Source organism: Suncus etruscus, chromosome 17 (assembly GCF_024139225.1).
Source record: "Suncus etruscus isolate mSunEtr1 chromosome 17, mSunEtr1.pri.cur, whole genome shotgun sequence".
In the NCBI taxonomy this organism is placed as follows: Eukaryota; Metazoa; Chordata; class Mammalia; order Eulipotyphla; family Soricidae; genus Suncus; species Suncus etruscus.
In genome coordinates this window covers 73,785,341-73,804,519 of record NC_064864.1, presented here as the reverse complement: position 1 = coordinate 73,804,519, position 19,179 = coordinate 73,785,341, and the positions used below count along the sequence as shown (strand labels likewise).

Genomic DNA, 19,179 nt, shown 5'->3' with positions numbered 1-19,179 from the left:
CAGACAACCCTGGACACTTGGTGTCCTGGCTGCATCTGAGGGGCCTCTGTCTCACCCACTAACCCCACCCCAGGCTTCTAGAAAGTCACGTGTGGCAGGTTGTTGAATTAATAAAAGTGCTTGATGGTGGATGGATGGTGAGGCCTTTCTTGGCAGGCCAGGTGCCTGCACCTTCTTCCAGCCAGCGCGCTGGTCTGAGGGTTCAGGATAGTGGCGAGGAAATGATCAGTCAGTAGAAGTCAGGAGGCATGCAGCTGTATTAAAGGCCAGAGCTGTCGTGTGTGGTTTCTAAGCTAAACAGCCTCTCTGCACCCAATCCTGCCTCTTTCTCCTGAGGCTTCTCCTGCCGACTCCCTCTGAACCTCACCACTGCCCCTGAGGCAACCCCTTTATTAGCAACCACAGACTCCTCCCATCCAGGTAAGATGGGTGGAAGTTGGGGATGTTTCCCTGACTTCCACCAGCCAAAGGCGTGAAACCCTAAAATTCCCCAAAGCATGAAGTCCAAAGTGTAAAATTAAAACATCAGCCTTTTCCATAGATAGAACTTTTCTGCAGAATACACCTGTAGTTAAAATTCGTAATGCCATTTACCAAGCACTTTTATCCTGGAACATCCTAGTTCCTTTCATTAAATTTGCCTAAACAAAATTTCAAGAACATTTATACAGAAAATACAGTTTGGAAACAGGCTACTATATTAAAATACACCATAAAACATGCAATTGAAAATATTAGGGAAAACTGTACAACATTTAAACAAGCAAGACAAGGACTGCCGCAACTAGGATTGAGATAACCTGAAACAGTTCAAATGCAGGAGGTTTTTTTTTTTTTTAAATCGACTTCAGGGGGCTGGAGAGAGCATGGAGGCAGGGCATTTGCCTTGCATGCAGATGTTGGGTACGGGGATCAGTCCCCCTCACTCGAGGCGTCGAGCGTTTCAAGGAGAGTCAGAAGCCATGCAAATTTGCAAAGGGTGATTTCTTTTTCTGGTGCCAGGGTGACACCAGGGTCAGTGCTCAGGGATGAACCCCAGAGCAAAGACCCCGAACCATTACTGAAGCAGTGTTTTTATAGGGCACTTTTCCAAAGGGACAGCGCATGTCACGGAAGTAGTATTCCTGTTTGTTACGTATTACTTAGGAATACAGCACAATTCAGTTAAGAGAAAGATATTTAGCAAACAATCGTTAAAGCCTAACAGACCACCACTAAAAGTTACACAGAGACAATTGCTAAAACTTAACAGACCACCACTAAAAGTTACATTTTTATCCTACAGAAAAATATTAAACTTAAGGTTCCATTTCTTTTTTTTTTTTTTTTTTTTTTTTTGGTTTTTGGGCCACACCCGGTGACGCTCAGGGGTTACTCCTGGCTATGTGCTCAGAAGTTGCTCCTGGCTTGGGGGACCATATGGGACACCGGGGGATCGAACCTCGGTCCGTCCAAGGCTAGCGCAGGCAAGGCAGGCACCTTACCTTTAGCGCCACCGCCCGGCCCAAGGTTCCATTTCTTTACCTTAAGGGCTGGAGGTGGGGGTGGCCGCCTTACCCTTACTCCACCTTAATAAAAGTTTTGCCAGCACAGATAACAGAAAGTAGGAGCAAATTGGGCGTCTACTGCCCTCCTTAAGGAGAGTCAGGTTCTTATCTCGGCCAATGCTAGCCTGTGGCTCTGAAGGTCAGGAAACAGGACGCCTTGCAAGCTTAGAGAAACTTCAAACTTAAACTACATGCATTCATAAAAAGCAAAAACTTCTTGGTCCCTTTCACAGAAGGACGGTGGTTCCTTGAGCCTGCCAGGAGCGATTTCTGAGCGTAGAGCCAGGAGTTACCCCTGAGCACTGCAAGGTGTGACCCAAAAACAAACAAAACAAAGTCAACTTCTGGGACCAGAGAGATAGCATGGAGGCAGGGTGTTTGCCTTACATGCAGTAGAACGTGGTTCGAATCCCAGCATCCCATATGGTCCCCCAAGCCTACCAGGAGAGATTTCTGAGCTAGAGCCTGAGCACTGCCGGGTGTGACCCAAACCCCTCCCACCACCACCAAATCAACTTCTCCGTTGGGCTTTGCTGTTTTTCTCCTCTCATTTTTTAAAAATTTTTTTCATCCCATCACCAAATTGTCCAAACGTGAATAAGCTGGGCTTCCCCAAGACATGTGGGCTCACGACATTGGAACCCCAAGCAAAACCTGCAAAACCCTGGCCCCCGCAGAAGACTCGACTAGAGATGCAAGCGCCCGTTCCTTGCCTGCTCCGGAGCTCCCTCCTCTCTGTCAGCCTCTCTGCAGCCTCTCTGTCCCTTCAAGCAGCTGGTGTTAGAATGCGGTGCCTACTTGCAGGGAGCATAACTCTTTGCTTCAGCAGCCACTGTCTGGGCGTTTAAAGCAATTAAGGTCACCTGAGCCGAAAGTCCGGAATTTCCAAGGCCACAATCTATGTCCGGGTCGAAGGCCGTCATCCAGAACTCAGTCCTTTTACCGAAACCATTTTTTTTTTTTTCTGGTCCTTTTCTAATCAATGGCCTCCATAAGTGCAAATTAGGAGGCTGAGGTCCTTGGAAAAAGGACTTTTTGCAGAAAAGCCGCAATCCTAGGCCTCTGAAGGGGGTGAGCCAAGCTTTCAGCTCCCCTACCTCACTGACCTTTCTGCCCCCAGAATGGGAATCCGCCACATTTAGAAAAGGCTCCATATGGCCAAGATTTGGGGCTCCATCTGAAAAGAGCCTAACTTAAACACAAGAACAGGAATCTCACCATCATCGCTGTCTTCTTGGGTCCAGGGTTCAAATCAATGTTCAAGCGCCAGTTGTTGACTCAGGTTTACTCCTAGACTGGTTATCGATGGATCCTCCAAGAGCTCCCAGAATGAGAGATGGATTCCCATATCCCCTCTCCTTGGGGAGCTCCTGAAGCAAATGAAAAGCCCAATTGTAATCCGAAGGCAGAGATCCTTTGAAGAGAAGCTAGAAAGGCTTGTTATATATGGAGGCCTTTATAATATTTCTCTGAATGTCCTTATCTCTGCCTGTTGTCTCACCTACAACCTTCCAGGTGGGGGCACTGTTGAGAGGCTAATAAATAGTTGGCAAGTGGGGCATAGCATGGAGGTAGAGCATTTACCTTACATGCAGAAGGTCGGTGGTTCGAATCCCGGCATCCCATATTGTCCCCTGAGCCGGCCAGGAGCGATTTCTGAGCATAGAGCCAGGAGTAACCCCTAAGCACTGCCGGGTGTGACCCCCAAACAAAACAAAACAGAAAAATAGTTGTTGAGCAAGGTGCTCAGGGTACTTTTGGTCAGCTAGCTTGGCAGGCTCTGATCTTTTGGAGCTGCTAGCAGGCTGACAAAGGATTCTGCATCCGACTTTCTTGCCTTTTTACCATCCCGTCTGTCTGTATTATTTGCTGTGGATAAATATTACCAGGATCGCTTCCCCATCCTAGGGGACAGGGGAATGGGAATCAATTTCTCATTCTGGAAGCTCTTGGAGGATTTATCGATAACCAGTTTAGAAGTATACCTGAGTTGGGGCCGGGAGGTGGCGCTAAAGGTAAGGTGTCTGCCTTGCCTGTGCTAGCTTTGGACGGACCTCGGTTCAATCCCCCGGTGTCCCATATGGTCCCCCAAGCCAGGAGCAACTTCTGAGCACATAGCCAGGAGTAACCCCTGAGCGTTACTGGGTGTGCCCCCCCCCCCCAAAAAAAAAAGAAGTATACCTGAGTCAACAGCAGGTCTCAGAGGGCCCATCAAAGAACTGGGACAAAGGACACTGGTCACAATTACTCTCACAGCAGAAAGGACACAAAAATCAGGATATCCCCCAGCAGGTCCCCAGATGAAATGCTCTAGGCCAGCGTTTTTCAACTACTTTGCGGCAGCACACTAGCGTGCTGTGAGATATTGTCTGGTGTGTCATGAGCAAAATTCCAATTTCATCCGTAACATGCGACTTCGGCTCACAAATAGGCCAATCATTGGATGTTTTTGCGTGTTACGGATTATAAATGGCTCCGGGTTCATTTTACACTGACTAAAGGAGACATCACAGTAGATCACCAGTGCACAGAAGAGCACCGATGGATCTGGACTCTGGAGGATTATTGTGGATGCAGCACAGAAGAGTGCTGAGTGATGGATCTGGAGGAGACATGAGCAGAGAGTGCTGAGTGTGAACAAGTGCCACCAGTCCATTTTTCCTCACTGTCATCGATGGCGTTCCATCAGTTATTATTCCAACAAACCTCTTCCATGGCAAACCTGCATTCTCAATGGCATACAGTGATACACAGATGCCGAAATATCTCATTAGCGGTGGTCTGGCCATGCATTTGGAATTATTGTGAGCAGCTCTTCTGTCAATTCAAAATTGCAATCAACACCATGGACATAAATTGTGAGCTGCGCAGTGTCTGTTATAACTGTGCCCTCATCAAGGGCAACTGAGTATGCATCAAAACATTTGGCTTTCTCACACAGTTGATGATAAATGTCACTTGACATGTCAGGAATGCGCTCTGCCACAGTGTTGGCAGAAAGGTTGATTTTGTTAAACTGACCTTTCTTTTCCAGACAGATAATACTTGCAGCCTGTAACATGCATTTTTTTTTGGGGGGGGGTACCACACCCGGTGGTGCTCAGGGTTTACTGCTGGCTGTCTGCTCAGAAATAGCTCCTGGCAGGCACGGGGGACCATATGGGGCACCGGGATTCGAACCAACCACCTTAGGTCCTGGATCGGCTGCTTGCAAGGCAAACGCCGCTGTGCTATCTCTCCGGGCCCTGTAACATGTATTTTTTTGGTGGTTTTTGGGTCACACCCGGCAGTGCTCAGGGGTAATTCCTGGCTCCAGGCTCAGAAATTGCTCCGGGAAGGCACGGGGGACCATATGGGACGCTGGGATTCGAACCGATGACCTCCTGCATGAAAGGCAAACGCCTTACCTCCATGCTATCTCTCCAGCCCCTAACATGCATTTTTTTTTAACAAACTCTCCTTCTGTGAATGGTTTCCCTGCCTTAGCAGTCATCTCACTAACCATGTAACTAGCTTCAACTGATGCAACATTCTCTTTGGTTGCTTTCTTGAAGAAATTTTTTTGCCTCATTAGACATGCTTTAAGACTGGCAACCTGCTTGGCTCTCTCATTTCCTTGATATTTTGCACATTCCTCAGCATGTTTAGTTGAATAATAGCGTTTCAAGTTGTATTTCTTTTTTTTTTTTTTTTTTTGATTTTTGGGCCACACCCGGTAACACTCAGGGGTTACTCCTGGCTATGTGCTCAGAAGTTGCTCCTGGCTTGGGGGACCATATGGGACACCGGGGGATCGAACCGACGTCCGTCCAAGGCTAGCGCAGGCAAGGCAGGCACCTTACCTTTAGCGCCACTGCCCGGCCCCTCAAGTTGTATTTCTTGAGCACTGCAACTTTCTCTGAGCAAATAAGACATGTAGGGATGCCCCTGTGTTCAACAAAAAATACTGCGTCTCCCACTTTTCCTGAAATTGTCTGTGCTCATCATCAATCTTTCTCTTCACTGCAGGCTTTGATGAAGTCATGATGAAGGTATGACAAAATCTAATTCTGTAATAAACTTCTCTCCCTTCTCTCCCTTAGGCCTCTGATAATGCAAAGGACAGCGGGAAGGAGCAGTGGAAATGACGTCTGTGCTAGGCGCAAAGTATTCGCGATTATTTGCTTACCGAATATTCGCAATAAAAAATCGCATTAGAAAGAAAAAAAAAAAAAAAATCAGGGGCCGGGCGGTGGCGCTGGAGGTAAGGTGCCTGCCTTGCCTGCGCTAACCTAGGACGGACCGCGGTTCGATCCCCCGGTGCCCCATATGGTCCCCCAAGAAGCCAGGAGCAACTTCTGAGCGCATAGCCAGGAGTAACCCCTGAGCGTCACAGGGTGTGGCCCAAAAACCAAAAAAAAAAAAAAAAAAAAAAAAAGAAAGAAAAAAAAATCGCAAAAAATCGCATTAAACATTTGCATACCCCGAACAGAACTGCGAATTTTTTTTTTTTTTTTGGTTTTTGGGCCACACCCGGTAACACTCAGGGGTTACTCCTGGCTATGCGCTCAGAAGTTGCTCCTGGCTTGGGGGACCATATGGGACACCGGGGGATCGAACCGCGGTCCGTCCAAGGCTAGCGCAGGCAAGGCAGGTGCACCTTACCTTTAGCGCCACTGCCCGGCCCCGGAACTGCGAATGTTTAATGCGATTTTTTTCTTACTAATGTGATTTTTATTGCGATTATTCAGTAAGCAAATAATCGCGAATACTGCAATATTTGAAGGCCGGCCGCGGGCCACAAAATGCTGTACGGAGGGCTGCAAAGGGCCCGCGGGCCGCGAGTTTGAGACCCCTGCTGTAGATGGTTTCCTGGCTGCTTTCCTGAACCTGCAGACCTGCTGGCTGGAGAGAGTTGTAGACACATGGTCCGAGCTGAAGGAGAAAGGCCCCTCCATTCGTCCCATCACCATTCAGCCCAGTCCAGGGCTGTTTTCAACAATCTACCTTTGGACAGTGTTTGGTTGGATACTGCCAAGGAGTTCCTTGTTCTCGTAAACAAAGCTATTTTGACATTGCTCCCATTTTCCACTACATATCTGTGTGAGATGAGCTATTCAAGCCTGATTGCTATAAAAACTAAAGACAGAGAGAGACATATGTGTCTTTCTTTCATTCCTGCCAGAATATCAGCTTTGTGTTCAGCCAAACAGACCCAGGTTTCGCACTGAGTAAGTGAACAGAAATATGAACAATTATAAAATACTTTATTATTTCATAATAAAGTAATTATAAAATAATTCCTTTGTGTTTATTTGATTCCTATTCAAGAGAATTACTTTATATATAGTCAATATAGACAAAGAGTTAATTTTTTTTAACGTTTTCTAATGGTAGTGTGCCTTGTAATTTGTTTTTTGTTTTGGTTTTTTTTTTTTTTTTTTGGTCACCCCCAGCAGCGCTCAGGGGTTACTCCTGGCTCTACACTCAGAAATTGCTCTGGAAGGCTCCGGGACCATATAGGATGCCGGGATTCGAACCACCGTTCTTCTGCATGCAAGCCATCTCTCTGGCCCCCAGGGAAAGGCACACTGTTTTCATGGGGAAAAAATCCAAAAACAAAATAAACAAAACAAAAAAGAGGGGGCGGAGAGATAGCATGGAGGTAAGGTGTTTGCCTTACATGCAGAAGGACGGTGGTTCGAATCCCGGCATCCCATAGGGTCCCCCGAGCATGCCAGGAGTAACCCCTGAGTGCTGCGGGATGTGTCCCAAAAACAAACAAATAAATAGAGTGCCTTTGCACAAAATAGATTGAAAAACACTGCTCTAGGCCTGTCATTTCTTCTCCTTCCCACTGGGACCCTTTCTAAGGCATGTCCAGAAGCCCCTGTGAGTGGCCGCAGCTCTGCTGGTCAGGCCCTACGGCCTTTCAGAGTCCAACGGCAGCTCTGGAGGAGAGCCGGCACCTGCTTCCCGCCCTTGGCGAAGCTTTCGCGTATGGGGATCTCTTTCAGGGTCACTGTCCCCACAGCCACCTCTGCGCATAGTCCACACCCTTAGTTGAGGCTGTGACCTCATCCTTCCTATCTCAGCAGTAATGGCACCACTTCCAAACAGCCTTCCTTGCTTGGCAGGGGATGGGCTACCGGTCATTGCCCCAATCTCGGGAGCCTCTCAGAACGGAAGAGCGCCTCATTCCTGTGTCCTGAGGATCCCCACCATTCAGCAGGGCCTTCAAGCTCAGCTCCGGGCCCTGGAACCCAGGAGGGGCCTTTGCTGAGCCCCCCAAACTCTGCATGGGACCCAAGTCGGTTGTAGGAAGGCAACGAAGTGGAGCCAGCCTGGGGCAGGGTGGGGAGAGGGGTCTCAGTGGCCTAACACTTGAGCGCCCCTTCCCCGAGGAAGCACCAGGGGCAGGACACAGGCGTGCAGAGCCCCCCATCCTGGCAGCTGAAAGCAGGTGCCGACCCTGCCAGGGGGACGAAAGAGCGTCCCCAAGTCCTGCTGGCCGGGCTGCCCCAGGGGCGGAGGCGGGCGCGGGCGCTCCCTTTACCTCGCAGCTCCGCGCCTCGCCTGGGTCACAAGCAGCTTCCCTGAGCCCCCAAGAAGCGCCCCTGCGCCCCGCCCCGCCGCGCCCGGTCCCGTGGCTGCCTCCCGGGGCAAAGTCCGGCCCGGAGGCGCAGGCTGCGGGAGAGATGGGCAGGATGGGCGCGCTGGGCCGGGCCCTGCTGGCGCTGCAGCTGTGCGGTAAGGGGGCGAGCGGAGCCGGGCGGCTTTCGGGGGGCCTCCGCAGGGGCCCGGGGGCCGGAGGGGTAGCATGGACGCAGGCGGTTGCCTTGCAAGCGGAAGGACGGTGGTTCGAGTCCCGTGGGCATCCCGTAGGGTCCCCGAGCCCGCCGGGAGCGACTTCTGAGCGCAGAGCCAGGAGTGGCCCCTGAGCGCTGCCGGGTGGGGCCCAAACGGAGACTACGCTGCCGGCCTCAGTTTCCCCAGCCCGTTAGGGCCACCCGCCCAGTCTGGCCTCGCGCATGGCGGGCCTGCCGGTGGGCTCCGTCCTGCCTGGCCGCCTTCGTCCGGCCACGGCGTCCAGACCCCCAAGACCCCCGGCCACCCCGCCGGCCGGACCCGCCTCTCGGGCCTGGGCTCCGGCTGCAGCCTGCTGTGCCCCCAGCGCTGACTCGCGCCGCCCACAAACTCTGGGTCCCCAACACCTACTTCGACGACCCGGCCAACTGGAGCCGGAACCGGACGCCGTGCTCGGGCGCCGCCGTGGAGTTCGCCGCGGACAAGGTCAGGCGGGCCGGGCCGGCCGGGGCCGGGCGCGTGAAGCCCGGGGCCCTTGCGCTGAGGCCGCGTCTTCCCGCAGGTGGTGTCGGTGCTGGTGCGGGGCACCCACAGCCTCGCGGACATGGTGAGTCCCGCCGCGTGCCCCGGGGCCGAACTGAAGCCCCGGCCCTGCCGCCCCCAGCACCCGTGGGCACGAGCCGGAGCTTCTGTATTCCGGAGAATGAGCCCCACCCCGCTTCGCACCCAGGCCCCCAGTGTCCACTGGCTTCTTACGGTGGTCTGGACAGGCAGGTGTGCGGGGGAGAGAGAGAGACAGAGGAGAGAGAGACAGAGAGAAGAGAGACAGAAAGGGACAGAGAGACAGCGACAGAGAGAGACAGAGAAAGAGAGAAGAGAGCAAAGAGAAGAGAGACACAGAGAGAGTCTTCTACTCTACCCATGGTCCCCACAGAGGTCCAGTATCATCAGGATCTAAATCCAAAAAATCGTTCTAGTTATTTTTATGAATAGTGACAGTCCTCCCTCTCCTGATCTACCATTGTTTTCTTTTCCTACAGTGTTGTCCTGTATGTCTAGGACTCAGTGGTCAGCAACTTGCAGCTCGAGAGCCATACGTGGCTCTATCCACTTTTAATTGGGCTCTTCTGTGTCAGAGCCGGGTGGCCGCTCCAGGAGTCAAGTCAGGACTCTGCTCCTAGCCTCTGTCAGTGCGCGCCCGCCCTGTGTGGCTCTCAAAATAAATTTCAATGGTGGTTTGGCGAGATTTGGCTCCGTTGAAAAAAAAAAGGTTGCCAACCACTAATCTAGGTTAAAAAGTAACCCAAAGCATTCCTGTCTTGTTTCTATGTTAAAGAGAACCATGCCAAGTTTGCCAAGTGCCCACAACTCACCGTCTACTGTAGAGTTTTACTATATAAATGTGTGTGGAAATTCTAGTGAGAAATTTTATTGACTAATTTGCACTTTAAAAAATAATAAACAGCAGTAGGGCATTTGCCTTGCATGTGGCCAACCCAGGACAGCCCCAGGATGGACCTGGGTTCAATCCCCAACATCCCATCTGGTCCCCCAAGCCAGCCAAGAGCAATTTCTGAGTGCAGCGCCAGGAGTAAACCCCTGAGCGCCTCTGAGTGTGGCCCTCCAAAATAAAAATAAATAAATAATAAACATGAGGATGGAGAGATAGTACCGTGGCTAGTACTCTTGCATGCATCCAACCTAGGTTCGGTCCCCAGGATCCCATATGATTCCTTGTATACCAGCAGCTACGAGTAACCCCAGGGCATCACCGGGGGTTGACCCCAAAATAATATTATTCTTAATATTAAGCAAGGACAGAAGAAATAAGATAGCAGATGGGGCTCTTGCCTTGCACACAGCTGACCTGGGTTCAATACCCGACACCCCAGGTGGTCCCTGAGCACCGTGCAGAGCCAGGCGTAAGCCATGACCAAAACTGAGTGTGCTCCGAAATACGATAAAAATAAGTTTGTTCCTCTTTCTATTATTTTCATATCACATCAATGAGGCTTTCTGAGCTGGGACCACCTTTGCACCCTGGGAGTACTTAGCTCAACTTGTTTCAAGACTCTGCCACCTGGGGGCGCCAGACGACCCATTCTTTGGCACAGGATGGCCTATATCCTTAAAGACGTGATCTCGTTAGAATTGTTGCACTTGATTGTTGCCTTATAAGACACATGGGCCTAGAATTTTTTTTAATCGTGTACTTCTGATTTTGAAATTCGCAGTTACACTGGCCCCAGCTAAAACTTTTTAAAGCGTTTCCTCCAACTCGTCCAAGTAGGAATTATTGTTCCTCGAGAGTTTTTGTGTCTTCATTCACCTGTAAAACATCTTTTTATTTGGTGAGGGAAGGCCATACCCGTCGGCACTTAGGGGTTACTCCTGGCTCTGCACTCAGAAATTACTCCTGGCCAGCTCAAGGACCATATGGGATGTCCAGAACTGGACCTGGGTTCGTCCCAGGTAAGTCATGTGCAAGGCAAAATGCCCTACTGCTGTGCTATTGCTCCAGCTCCCCTGTAAAAACATCTTGATGGGATTTTTGGAGGCAGGAAGTCTTGGACTAATACTGAATTGTATTTCTTTCTTTCTTGGTTTTTTTTTTTTTTGGTTTTTGGGTCACACCCAGCCGCGCTCAGGGGTTACTCCTGGCTCTATGCTCAGAAATCCTGGCAGGCTCGGGGACCATATGGGATGCTGGGATTCGAACCACCGTCCTTCTGTATGAAAGGCAAACAACTTACCTCCATGCTATCTCTCCAACACCTGAATTGCATTTCTTATTCAAATTCTATTTTGAAGCGGGTAGGGCATTTGCTTTGTATGTGGCCAACCTGTGTTCTATCTCAGGTATCCCATTTGGTCCCCGAGCCTGCCAGGAGCAATTTCTGAGTGCAGAGCCAGGAGTAATCCATGAGTGCCACACGTGTGGCTTAAAAACAAAAAAATTTAGTTTGATTCTTGTGTGCATTGGACATCTTTTTTTTTTTTTTTTTCCGATCACACCTGGTAGCACTCAGGGTCACTCCTGTCTCTACACTCAGAAATCGCTCCTGGCAGGCTCGGGGGACCATATGGGATGCTGGGATTTGAACCACCATCCTTCTGCATGCAAAGCAAACGCCTTACCTCCAGCCCTGACACTTATCTCTCCAGCCCTGACACTTTTATTTATTTATTTTTTAAGAAATGAATATGGGGCCGGAGAGATAGCTTTGCTGCTTATAAAGTAGTAGATAGGAAGTTATTTTCTTTCAATATATAAAAAATTTTTTTTTTGTGGTTTTTGGGTCACACCCGGCAGTGCTCAGGGGTTATTCCTGGCTCCAGGCTCAGAAATTGCTCCTGGCAGGCACGGGGGACCATATGGGATGCCGGGATTCGAACTGATGACCTCCTGCATGAAAGGCAAACACCTTTACCTCCATGCTATCTCTCCGGCCCACAATATATAAAATATTAGTACTGTCTATTTTGGTTTTGTTTTTGTGTCACCGGAGAGATAGCTTTGCTGCTTATAAAGTAGTAGATAGGAAGTTATTTTCTTTCAATATATAAAATATTAGTACTGTCTATTTTGGTTTTGTTTTTGTGTCACACCTGGTGGTGCTCAGGAGTTGAGTTACTCCTGGCAGACTCAGGGGACTACATGGGATGCAGAGATTGAGCCACCATCAGTCCTGGGTTGGCTGCTTGCAAGGCAAAATGCGTTTTGTATTTTTTTTTTTTAGTACTGTCTCTTATTTTTTTACCTAGTCCGTGGATATTGCTGACTTCTGAGTTTTTTCCTGACCTGGTAGCATGTGCTTTCTCGCAAAAGTAATGAGCATGGGAGCGGAAGAGATAACACAGCCACAACGGGAAGGACACTTGCCTTGCACGTGACTGACCCAGATTCCATCTCCAGCACATCCCATGGGGGTCCCCTGAGCCTGCCAGGAGTGATTCCTGAGTGCAGAGCTAGGAGTAAGCCCTGAGTACTGCTGGGTGTGGCCCTAAACCAAAAAACCAAAACAACCAAACAAAAACAGGAAATGTTTGAGGGTTCCTGGGATGGCATTTGAGTCTGTGGGCTGTATCCTTGTTGGATAGGCGTTGGACAGTTATGGGGCCCCACTTTCATTCCATCTGGAAAGTTCATCTCTACTGTTATCGTGCTGTTACTTCTAGTATCCTCCTCTCCCCCGCATGCCTTGTATGTCCATTCCAGCAATCTCAAGTTGAGCTTCCACTTCTGGAAAATTCCTTATCAGGAAGGCCCAAGTCACGAGTGTCCTTGAGCCTTGGCCATATCTCACTGTTACGCTCTTCATCGACTCGAGTGTTTCTATTTTATATAAACATACTCTTTGGATCTTTATTTGTCCTATCTATTTTTTTTGGGGGGGGGCCACAGAAGCGCCCTCTGAACTGTCCTATCTTTCCCACCTTCGGCTCTTTAGAGCTAGCTCAAGGCCGGAGCCATAGCACCGCTTGTCTTGCACGTAGAGATGTGAGGTGGACCCCTGCGTCCCAGATGATCCCCGAGCCTGTCGGGGACAGGAGCTAAGTCCAGGCGCCCTTAGGAGCCGCTGCGGGTCCCTCCCGCGTCTCGCCCAGCCCAGGAAGGGAAGCGGGCCGGCACTGGGCCTGTCCTCAGGGGCTCTGAGGGACCAGCGGCCTCGCTCTCCCCGCAGCTGCTGCCTCTGGACGGGGAGCTGGTCCTGGCCGCGGAAGCAACTTTCGGCGCGGCGGAGGCCGCCGTGGGCCCGGACGGCACAGGTGAGCGGCCCGGCGGGAAGGCCGTGCCCCCGTGGCGCGTCCACGGCGAAGGAGGCCGGCGGGCGGGCGGGCGGGCGGGCGGCCGGGGCTCGGCGGGCCGGGCCCGTTTCGGGGCGCTGAGGGCCGCGCGTGCCCAGCTGCGCCCGCCAGGTTCCGGGACCCCGACCGCTTCTCCTGGCTGGACCCGCGCCTGTGGCGCTCGGCGGACACGGACTCGGACCCGGCGCGGCGCCTCTTCGCCGTGGACGCCGAGCGCGTCCCGTGCCGCCACGACGACGTGGTGTTCCCGCGCGACGCCGCCTTCCGCGTGGGCCTGGGCCCCGGCGCCCTGCGCGTCCGCAGCGTGTCCGCGGGGGGCCAGGTGAGCGGCGGGCCGGGCGGGGGCGGCGGGGCGGCGGGCCCCTCTCGGCCGCCCGGGCTCGGCTCAGCCTCCCCCGCCCGCAGAGCTTCGAGCGCGACCAGGACCTGGCGGCGTGGCTGGCGTCCCGCGCCGGCCGCCTGCGCGTCCACGGGCCGGGCCGGCTGAGCGTGAGCGCCGAGGGCTGCGCAGACCCGTCGGGCTGCGAGTGCGGCAACGCGCCGGTGAGCGCGGGCGGCGGGTGGGTGGCGGGCGGGCGGCCAGCGAGCGGGGCCTGGGGCTCAGCCGACCCCGCGCTCCGCTCCGCCCGCAGGCGCAGCCGCTCATCTGCGCCGAGCTGCTCCGGCCCCTGGGAGGCCGCTGCCCGCCCGCCGCCTGCCTCGACGCGCTCCTGCCCGCCGGCCAGTGCTGCGGCCTCTGCGGTGAGCGCCGGCCCTGGCCCTGGCCCTGACCCTGGCGCTGGCCCCGGCCCTGGCCCGCGCTGACCAGCCCCTCCGCCGCAGGAGCCGTGGTGTCCCTGGAGCCCGGGCCGGCCTTCGAGCTGGAGCGCTACCGCGCGCGGCTGCTGCGCGACTTCCTGGCGCTGGTAACCGGGCTGCCCTGCCCGCCCCGCCCGCCCTGACCCCGCCAGCCGTGGCCCCGCTGACCGCCCCGCCCCGTCCCCCAGCGCGGCCCGGCTGACCGCCCCGTCCCGTCCCCCAGCCCGGCCCGACTGACCGCCCCGTCCCGTCCCGTCCCCCAGCCCGGCCCGACTGACCGCCCCGTCCCGTCCCGTCCCCCAGCCCGGCCCGACTGACCGCCCCGTCCCGTCCCGTCCCCCAGCCCGGCCCGACTGACCGCCCCGCCCCGCCCCGCCCCGTCCCGTCCCCCAGCCCCAGTTCCGGGGCCTGCAGGCGGCCGTGTCCAAGGTGCGGCGGGCGCGCGCGGCGGCGGCGCAGGTGCAGGTGGTGCTGCGCGACGGCGGGTCCGAGGCGGGCGCTGCGGGGCGGCTGGCGCGGGCGCTCCTGGCCGACGTCGCGCAGCAAGGTGAGCCGCACCCCGGCCCGCGCCCCCAAGGCCCCGCCGCCGCGACCCCGCCGCTGACGGCCCTCCCCGCAGGCCAGGCCCTCGGGGTGCTGTCGGCCACGGCGCAGGAGTCGGGCGCCCCGCTCGCTGCGGGCTCGGCGGGGCGCGGGCCGGGCGCGGCGGTCGCGGGCGCAGTGGCGGCCGCGCTGGTCCTGGCGGTGCTGGCGGGGACGCTGCTGCTGCTGCTGCTGCGCCGCGGGACGCGCGCTCTGCGGCCCCCCGGGTGGTGGCGGCGGATGCGGGACGAGGCGGCGCCCGCGGAGCCGCGGGGCTTCGACAACCCGGTGTTCCGCGTGGCCGTGGCCGAGGCTCCGGTGAGGACCGTGGGGGGGCGGAGCTGGGACCCCCGGCCTGGCTGCGGCCCTCCTGACGCCCCCGCTGTGCCGCGCAGCCCCCGGACCCCCGGAGCAGCCGCACCCACTTCGTGAACCCGCTGTTCGAGGCGGACGCCTGAGCACCGCAGCCGCGGCCAGAAGGGCCGGCCGGGCCGGGCTCAATAAAGGTCTTTCGCCTCCCTCCAGCCTCGCGCGTGGTGAAGTGGGGGTCCCCAGACCTAGAGGGTTTCTGGGCAAAGTGGGGACGTGGCGGGGCAGTCATGCAGCTCCCCTTGCCCTGGTGGCTCCTTGGGTCTCCATCTGCAGCTTCCGCAGGTGACTCGCAGTCACCCTCCAATAACTGCCGGTGGATCTCCCGGTGCCTTTCCTGCGGGCAGCCAGGGCAGGAACCAGAGCCACTGGTCATGTTGGACCTTTCCTTTAACCTGCTCGGTTGTTTCCAAGTCTTTTTACTTTTTTGGCTTTCAATGTTCCCATACCAACCCCACCTCCTGTGTGACCTTCCCTACACCAGTGTCCCCCATCTCCCACCCACCACCCCAGCTTGCCTCCACGTAGGCACAAATCACATTGCTTCTCGTTTTTTTTTGTTGTTGTTGTTCATTTTTGGGCCACACCAGCAGTGCTCTGGTGTCACTCCTGGCAGGCTCAGGGAGACCATATGGGATACTGGGGATCTAAGCAGGCGAGGCAAATGCCCTACAGCGGTGCTATTGCTCCCACCCTTTGTGTTCTAAACAAAGGCAACTGCACTATTACAACTTAGGTCAACAGGTGTCACTTTGTGATCATAGTTTTCCCTGAGGTGTTATTGAGGTCAGTGCCAGAGGGGTTACTGGGCCATGATTGAAGCTAGCTGGGCTCTTGTGTTAGTTTCCGTTTAGGAGTTTCCTGTGGAGTTTTTCCTTCAGGTTGGCTGTACCCTAATGAGCCGACACTACTAGGAAAGTTTGAGGTGTTGTGAGGCCAGGAGATGCATGAGCTGCGTGGTTTGGGAGGGTGCAGTGTAGGCTGTTGAGTCTTGGGTGGAAAGGGGAAGATTTGAGATTAGCTTTCCACCTGAGTGTTTGAGGGTTTGTCTTGCCCACAAGAGTCCTAGGTCCCACCCTACTGCTGGCAAAAGGCCCTCTCCCAAGCACTGAGCCAAAAGTTCTCTGAGTGGGGCCGGAGAGATAGCATGGGGGTAAGGCATTTGCTTTGCATGCAGAAGGTCGGTGGTTCAAATCCCAGCATCCCACATGGTCCCCCAAGCCTGCCAGGAGAGATTTCTGAGCATAGAGCCAGGAATAACCCCTGAGCGCTGCCGGGTATGACCCCAAAACAAAACAAAACAAAAAAAGTTCCCTAAGAGCTACTGGGTATAGCCCCCAAAACAAAAACGTACTTCACTCCATCTCCCTGACTTATGATAAATCGAATAGTCATGGAAAGGTGAACCATTAGAAATGGGGCTGGGGATGGGGCCGGGCGGTGGCGCTAGGGGTAAGGTGCCTGCCTTGCCTGCGCTAGCCTAGGACGGACCGTGGTTCGATCCCCCGGCTCCCCCGGCGTCCCATATGGTCCCCCAAGAAGCCAGGAGCAACTTCTGAGCTCATAGCCAGGAGTAACCCCTGAGCGTCACAGGGTGTGGCCCAAAAACCAAAAAAAAAAAAAAGAAATGGGGCTGGGGGACCGGAGAGATAGCTTGCCTTGCAAGCAAAAGGTCAGTTGTTCGAATCCTGACATCCCATATGGTCCCCAGAACCTGCCGGGAGCGATTTCTGAGCATAGAGCTGGGAGTAATCCCTGAGTGCTGCAAGGTGCCAGGTTTTTGTCAAAAACCAAAAAAAAAAAAAAAAAAAAAGGAAAGAAAAAAAGAAATGGGAGCTGGAACAGCAGTAGGGCATTTGCCTTGTACGAAGCTGACCCAGGATGGGACAGTGGGTCGATTCACCCAGCATCCCATATGGTCCCTCGAGCCTGCCAGGTGCAGTTTCTGAGTGTAGAGTCAGGAGTAATCCGAGTGCCTCCAGTGTGACCCAAAAACAAAAGAAGAAATGAGGACTGGAGGGGCCAGAGTGGAAGGGCATTTGCCTTGCAGCATGCTGCCTACAGTGTCACTCCCACCCAAGTCAAAATGCTATTTTACCTGGTCAGACCAGCCCATTTATGGGAGGGGTCTTTGGAAGGTAACAAAGGGGTTGCCTCAGGGGCAAAAAAAGGGATTCAGGAGAGATTCTGGAAGAAGTTTCAGCGGGAGGCAAGACTGAGATGCAGGGTGGCTGCTTAAAAGGTCAGGATAGAAGCCACAGACGTGGCCTATTAATAATAAAGCTTCATGTCTCCTGAACGTGACTGGCTGTCTTTTCTTCGCTGCTACACTGAACCTTCAGACCCTCCGGCTGGAAGGGGATGCAGGGGCCTGGCCTGGACAGGCCTCACCATCTATCCATCACCATCCACAACCATCCAGGACTCTATAATTAATATATATTTACACCCGGGATAGACCAGAGTTCGATCCCAGGCATCCCTTTTTCTTTTTCTTTGGTTTTGGTCACACCCAGCAGTGCTCAGGGGTTACTCCTAGCTCTATGCTCAGAAATCACTCGCCAGGAGTAACCCGAGGACAGTCAGATGTGCCTCCCCCCAAAAAAAAATTAAGCTGGGCTGGAGTCATAGCACATTGGGGAGGGTGTTTGCCTTGCATGCAGTCAACCTGGGTTTCATCTCCAGCTGAGGTACCGGAGAGTGTCTGAGCCCACCGGGAGGAATTCCTGAATGCAGTCAGGAGTAACCCCTGAGCACCGCCATTTGTGGCCCCAAAATAAAAGCTGCAGCTATTGGGGAGTATAAAATGGGTGGGAATCTTTTAGTTTAAGCTTAATTCTATATTAATTTTGTTTCAAGTTTCAGTGACTTTGTTTAAATACTGTTATTAGATTTTATTTATATATTGGGACTGAGGGGGGAAGGCACATTCCTTGTACTCAACTGACCCTGGTTCTATCCCGCCACTCCATATGGCCTGAGTCCAGCCAGGAGTAAGCCCCGAACACAGCCAGGTTTAGCCCACATCCCCGCCCCCCAAACAAACCTTTGTGTGACAGCACTGCAAGGAGGGTGTTTGTCCTGCTTGTGGCTGACCTAAGTTCGATCTCCAGCATCCTGACCTTACCAGTAGTGGCCCAAAAAAACAAACCCAAATCACTACCCACAAACAGAACCCTCTGAGTTTAGTTTTGATGTTGGGAGTGTGGCCAGATACACCCACAGCTGAGTCACAGCACCCTCAAATGAGCACAGCGCCTCGCATCTGAGGCCCCTTTATGTGGAGAGGACCAGAGATGTCATTTCCCAGATGGAGAAGTGGGATGCCCTGCTGGTTGCCCCCAAGAGTGTCTGACTCAGCAGTGACTTTCAAACGATCCTTCTGCTTTATTGATAGGACTTGTTCAAAAAACGTTCGCACGGTGGTTCAATAATTACAAAGACTCAGACTTAACTTTAAAAAGTAAAGCCTACAGCCGCAGGCAGGCTGTGTATGGGCCTGGGCCACATGCCCACTTCCTCTTCACTACTGGGGGGTGCCACCCCCATGGGCAGGAGGAGTCTCAGCAACACCCACGGGGCTCCATGCGGGGGGAGGCCAGGGAGGTGAGTGGGGAACAGCACAGGTGACTTCACAGCAGATGGTGGTGACCAGGACAGACACACGAGGCCCCAGGGCGGGCTGGGAAGGCAACCAGGCCACCGGCATTTTGTCCTGCAGCTCCACATGGTCCTTCATGTGCAAAGAGTGTCGTGCAGGTGGGGCCACAACAGCAAGCAGCGTCACTCCCGGCCTGTCCAGTCTCCCATCTCTGACAACTCTGCATCTCCCGGGCTGGTCCCCAGCTTCAGGCTTCTGAGGCTGCTGGCTCCAGGCCTTCCAGGGGCAGCTGGCCCCGGTGCGGGGAGTTGGGGCTTGGGGGGCCACTGGGGTTGGAACTGTTGGACGGTGTTGAGTGTTTGGTAGAATCCGAGTCGGGCTGTGGACAGGAGGAAAGAGCTGAGTGCGGGGGCCCCTGGTGCCAGCTGTGGGCAGTAGATTCAACACCCACCCCCCACCCCCCCATCGCAAACTCTCCCAAGGTGAGGAAAAATTCCCGCTGCTGTCTAGCCTCATGCTGAAGGGAAGAAAAAGTCCAAGCACCCTCCTGCAATGGTCTTCACATCCGACCTTTGGATCTGGTGCCACAGTTGGCCTGGCTCTAGAGAGCAGGTGGGCCTTAGGGCGCAAAGCCTGTGCACAAACCCCAGGCCTTAACCCAGCCCTGTCTTGGGCCCTTGGAAGAGA

General features: G+C 54.1%; 2 protein-coding genes across 2 annotated transcripts in view; one reads left to right on the top strand and one right to left on the bottom strand.

The window, feature by feature from the left end:
* Positions 1 to 8,219: 8,219 nt before the first annotated feature.
* On the top strand, positions 8,220 to 14,544 carry AMN (amnion associated transmembrane protein). Its single transcript, XM_049790473.1, has 10 exons — positions 8,220 to 8,276; positions 8,701 to 8,819; positions 8,896 to 8,940; positions 13,019 to 13,103; positions 13,241 to 13,464; positions 13,548 to 13,685; positions 13,775 to 13,883; positions 13,965 to 14,047; positions 14,334 to 14,474; positions 14,518 to 14,544. The coding sequence occupies exons 1-10, from the start codon at positions 8,225 to 8,227 to the stop codon at positions 14,542 to 14,544; spliced, it is 1,023 nt and encodes a 340-aa protein (XP_049646430.1). The 5' UTR covers positions 8,220 to 8,224.
* Positions 14,545 to 18,254: 3,710 nt separating this feature from the next.
* The window catches only part of CDC42BPB (CDC42 binding protein kinase beta), a 69,908-nt gene continuing 68,983 nt past the window's right edge, over positions 18,255 to 19,179 (bottom strand). The window contains 2 exon segments of the mRNA XM_049790318.1: positions 18,255 to 18,840; positions 18,842 to 18,871. Of these exon segments, the coding sequence (XP_049646275.1) occupies positions 18,418 to 18,840; positions 18,842 to 18,871 (453 nt within the window). The 3' untranslated portion in view covers positions 18,255 to 18,417.

What these genes read in the sequence shown, in the direction of transcription:
- AMN (XM_049790473.1), top strand. Translation starts at nt 8,225, where the DNA reads ATGGGCAGGATGGGCGCGCTGGGCCGGGCCCTGCTGGCGCTGCAGCTG. An exon ending in CGTGGGCCCGGACGGCACAG is followed by an intron (nt 13,104 to 13,240) that starts GTGAGCGGCCCG and finishes GCGCGTGCCCAG; the next exon opens with CTGCGCCCGCCAGGTTCCGG. An exon ending in GCGAGTGCGGCAACGCGCCG is followed by an intron (nt 13,686 to 13,774) that starts GTGAGCGCGGGC and finishes CTCCGCCCGCAG; the next exon opens with GCGCAGCCGCTCATCTGCGC.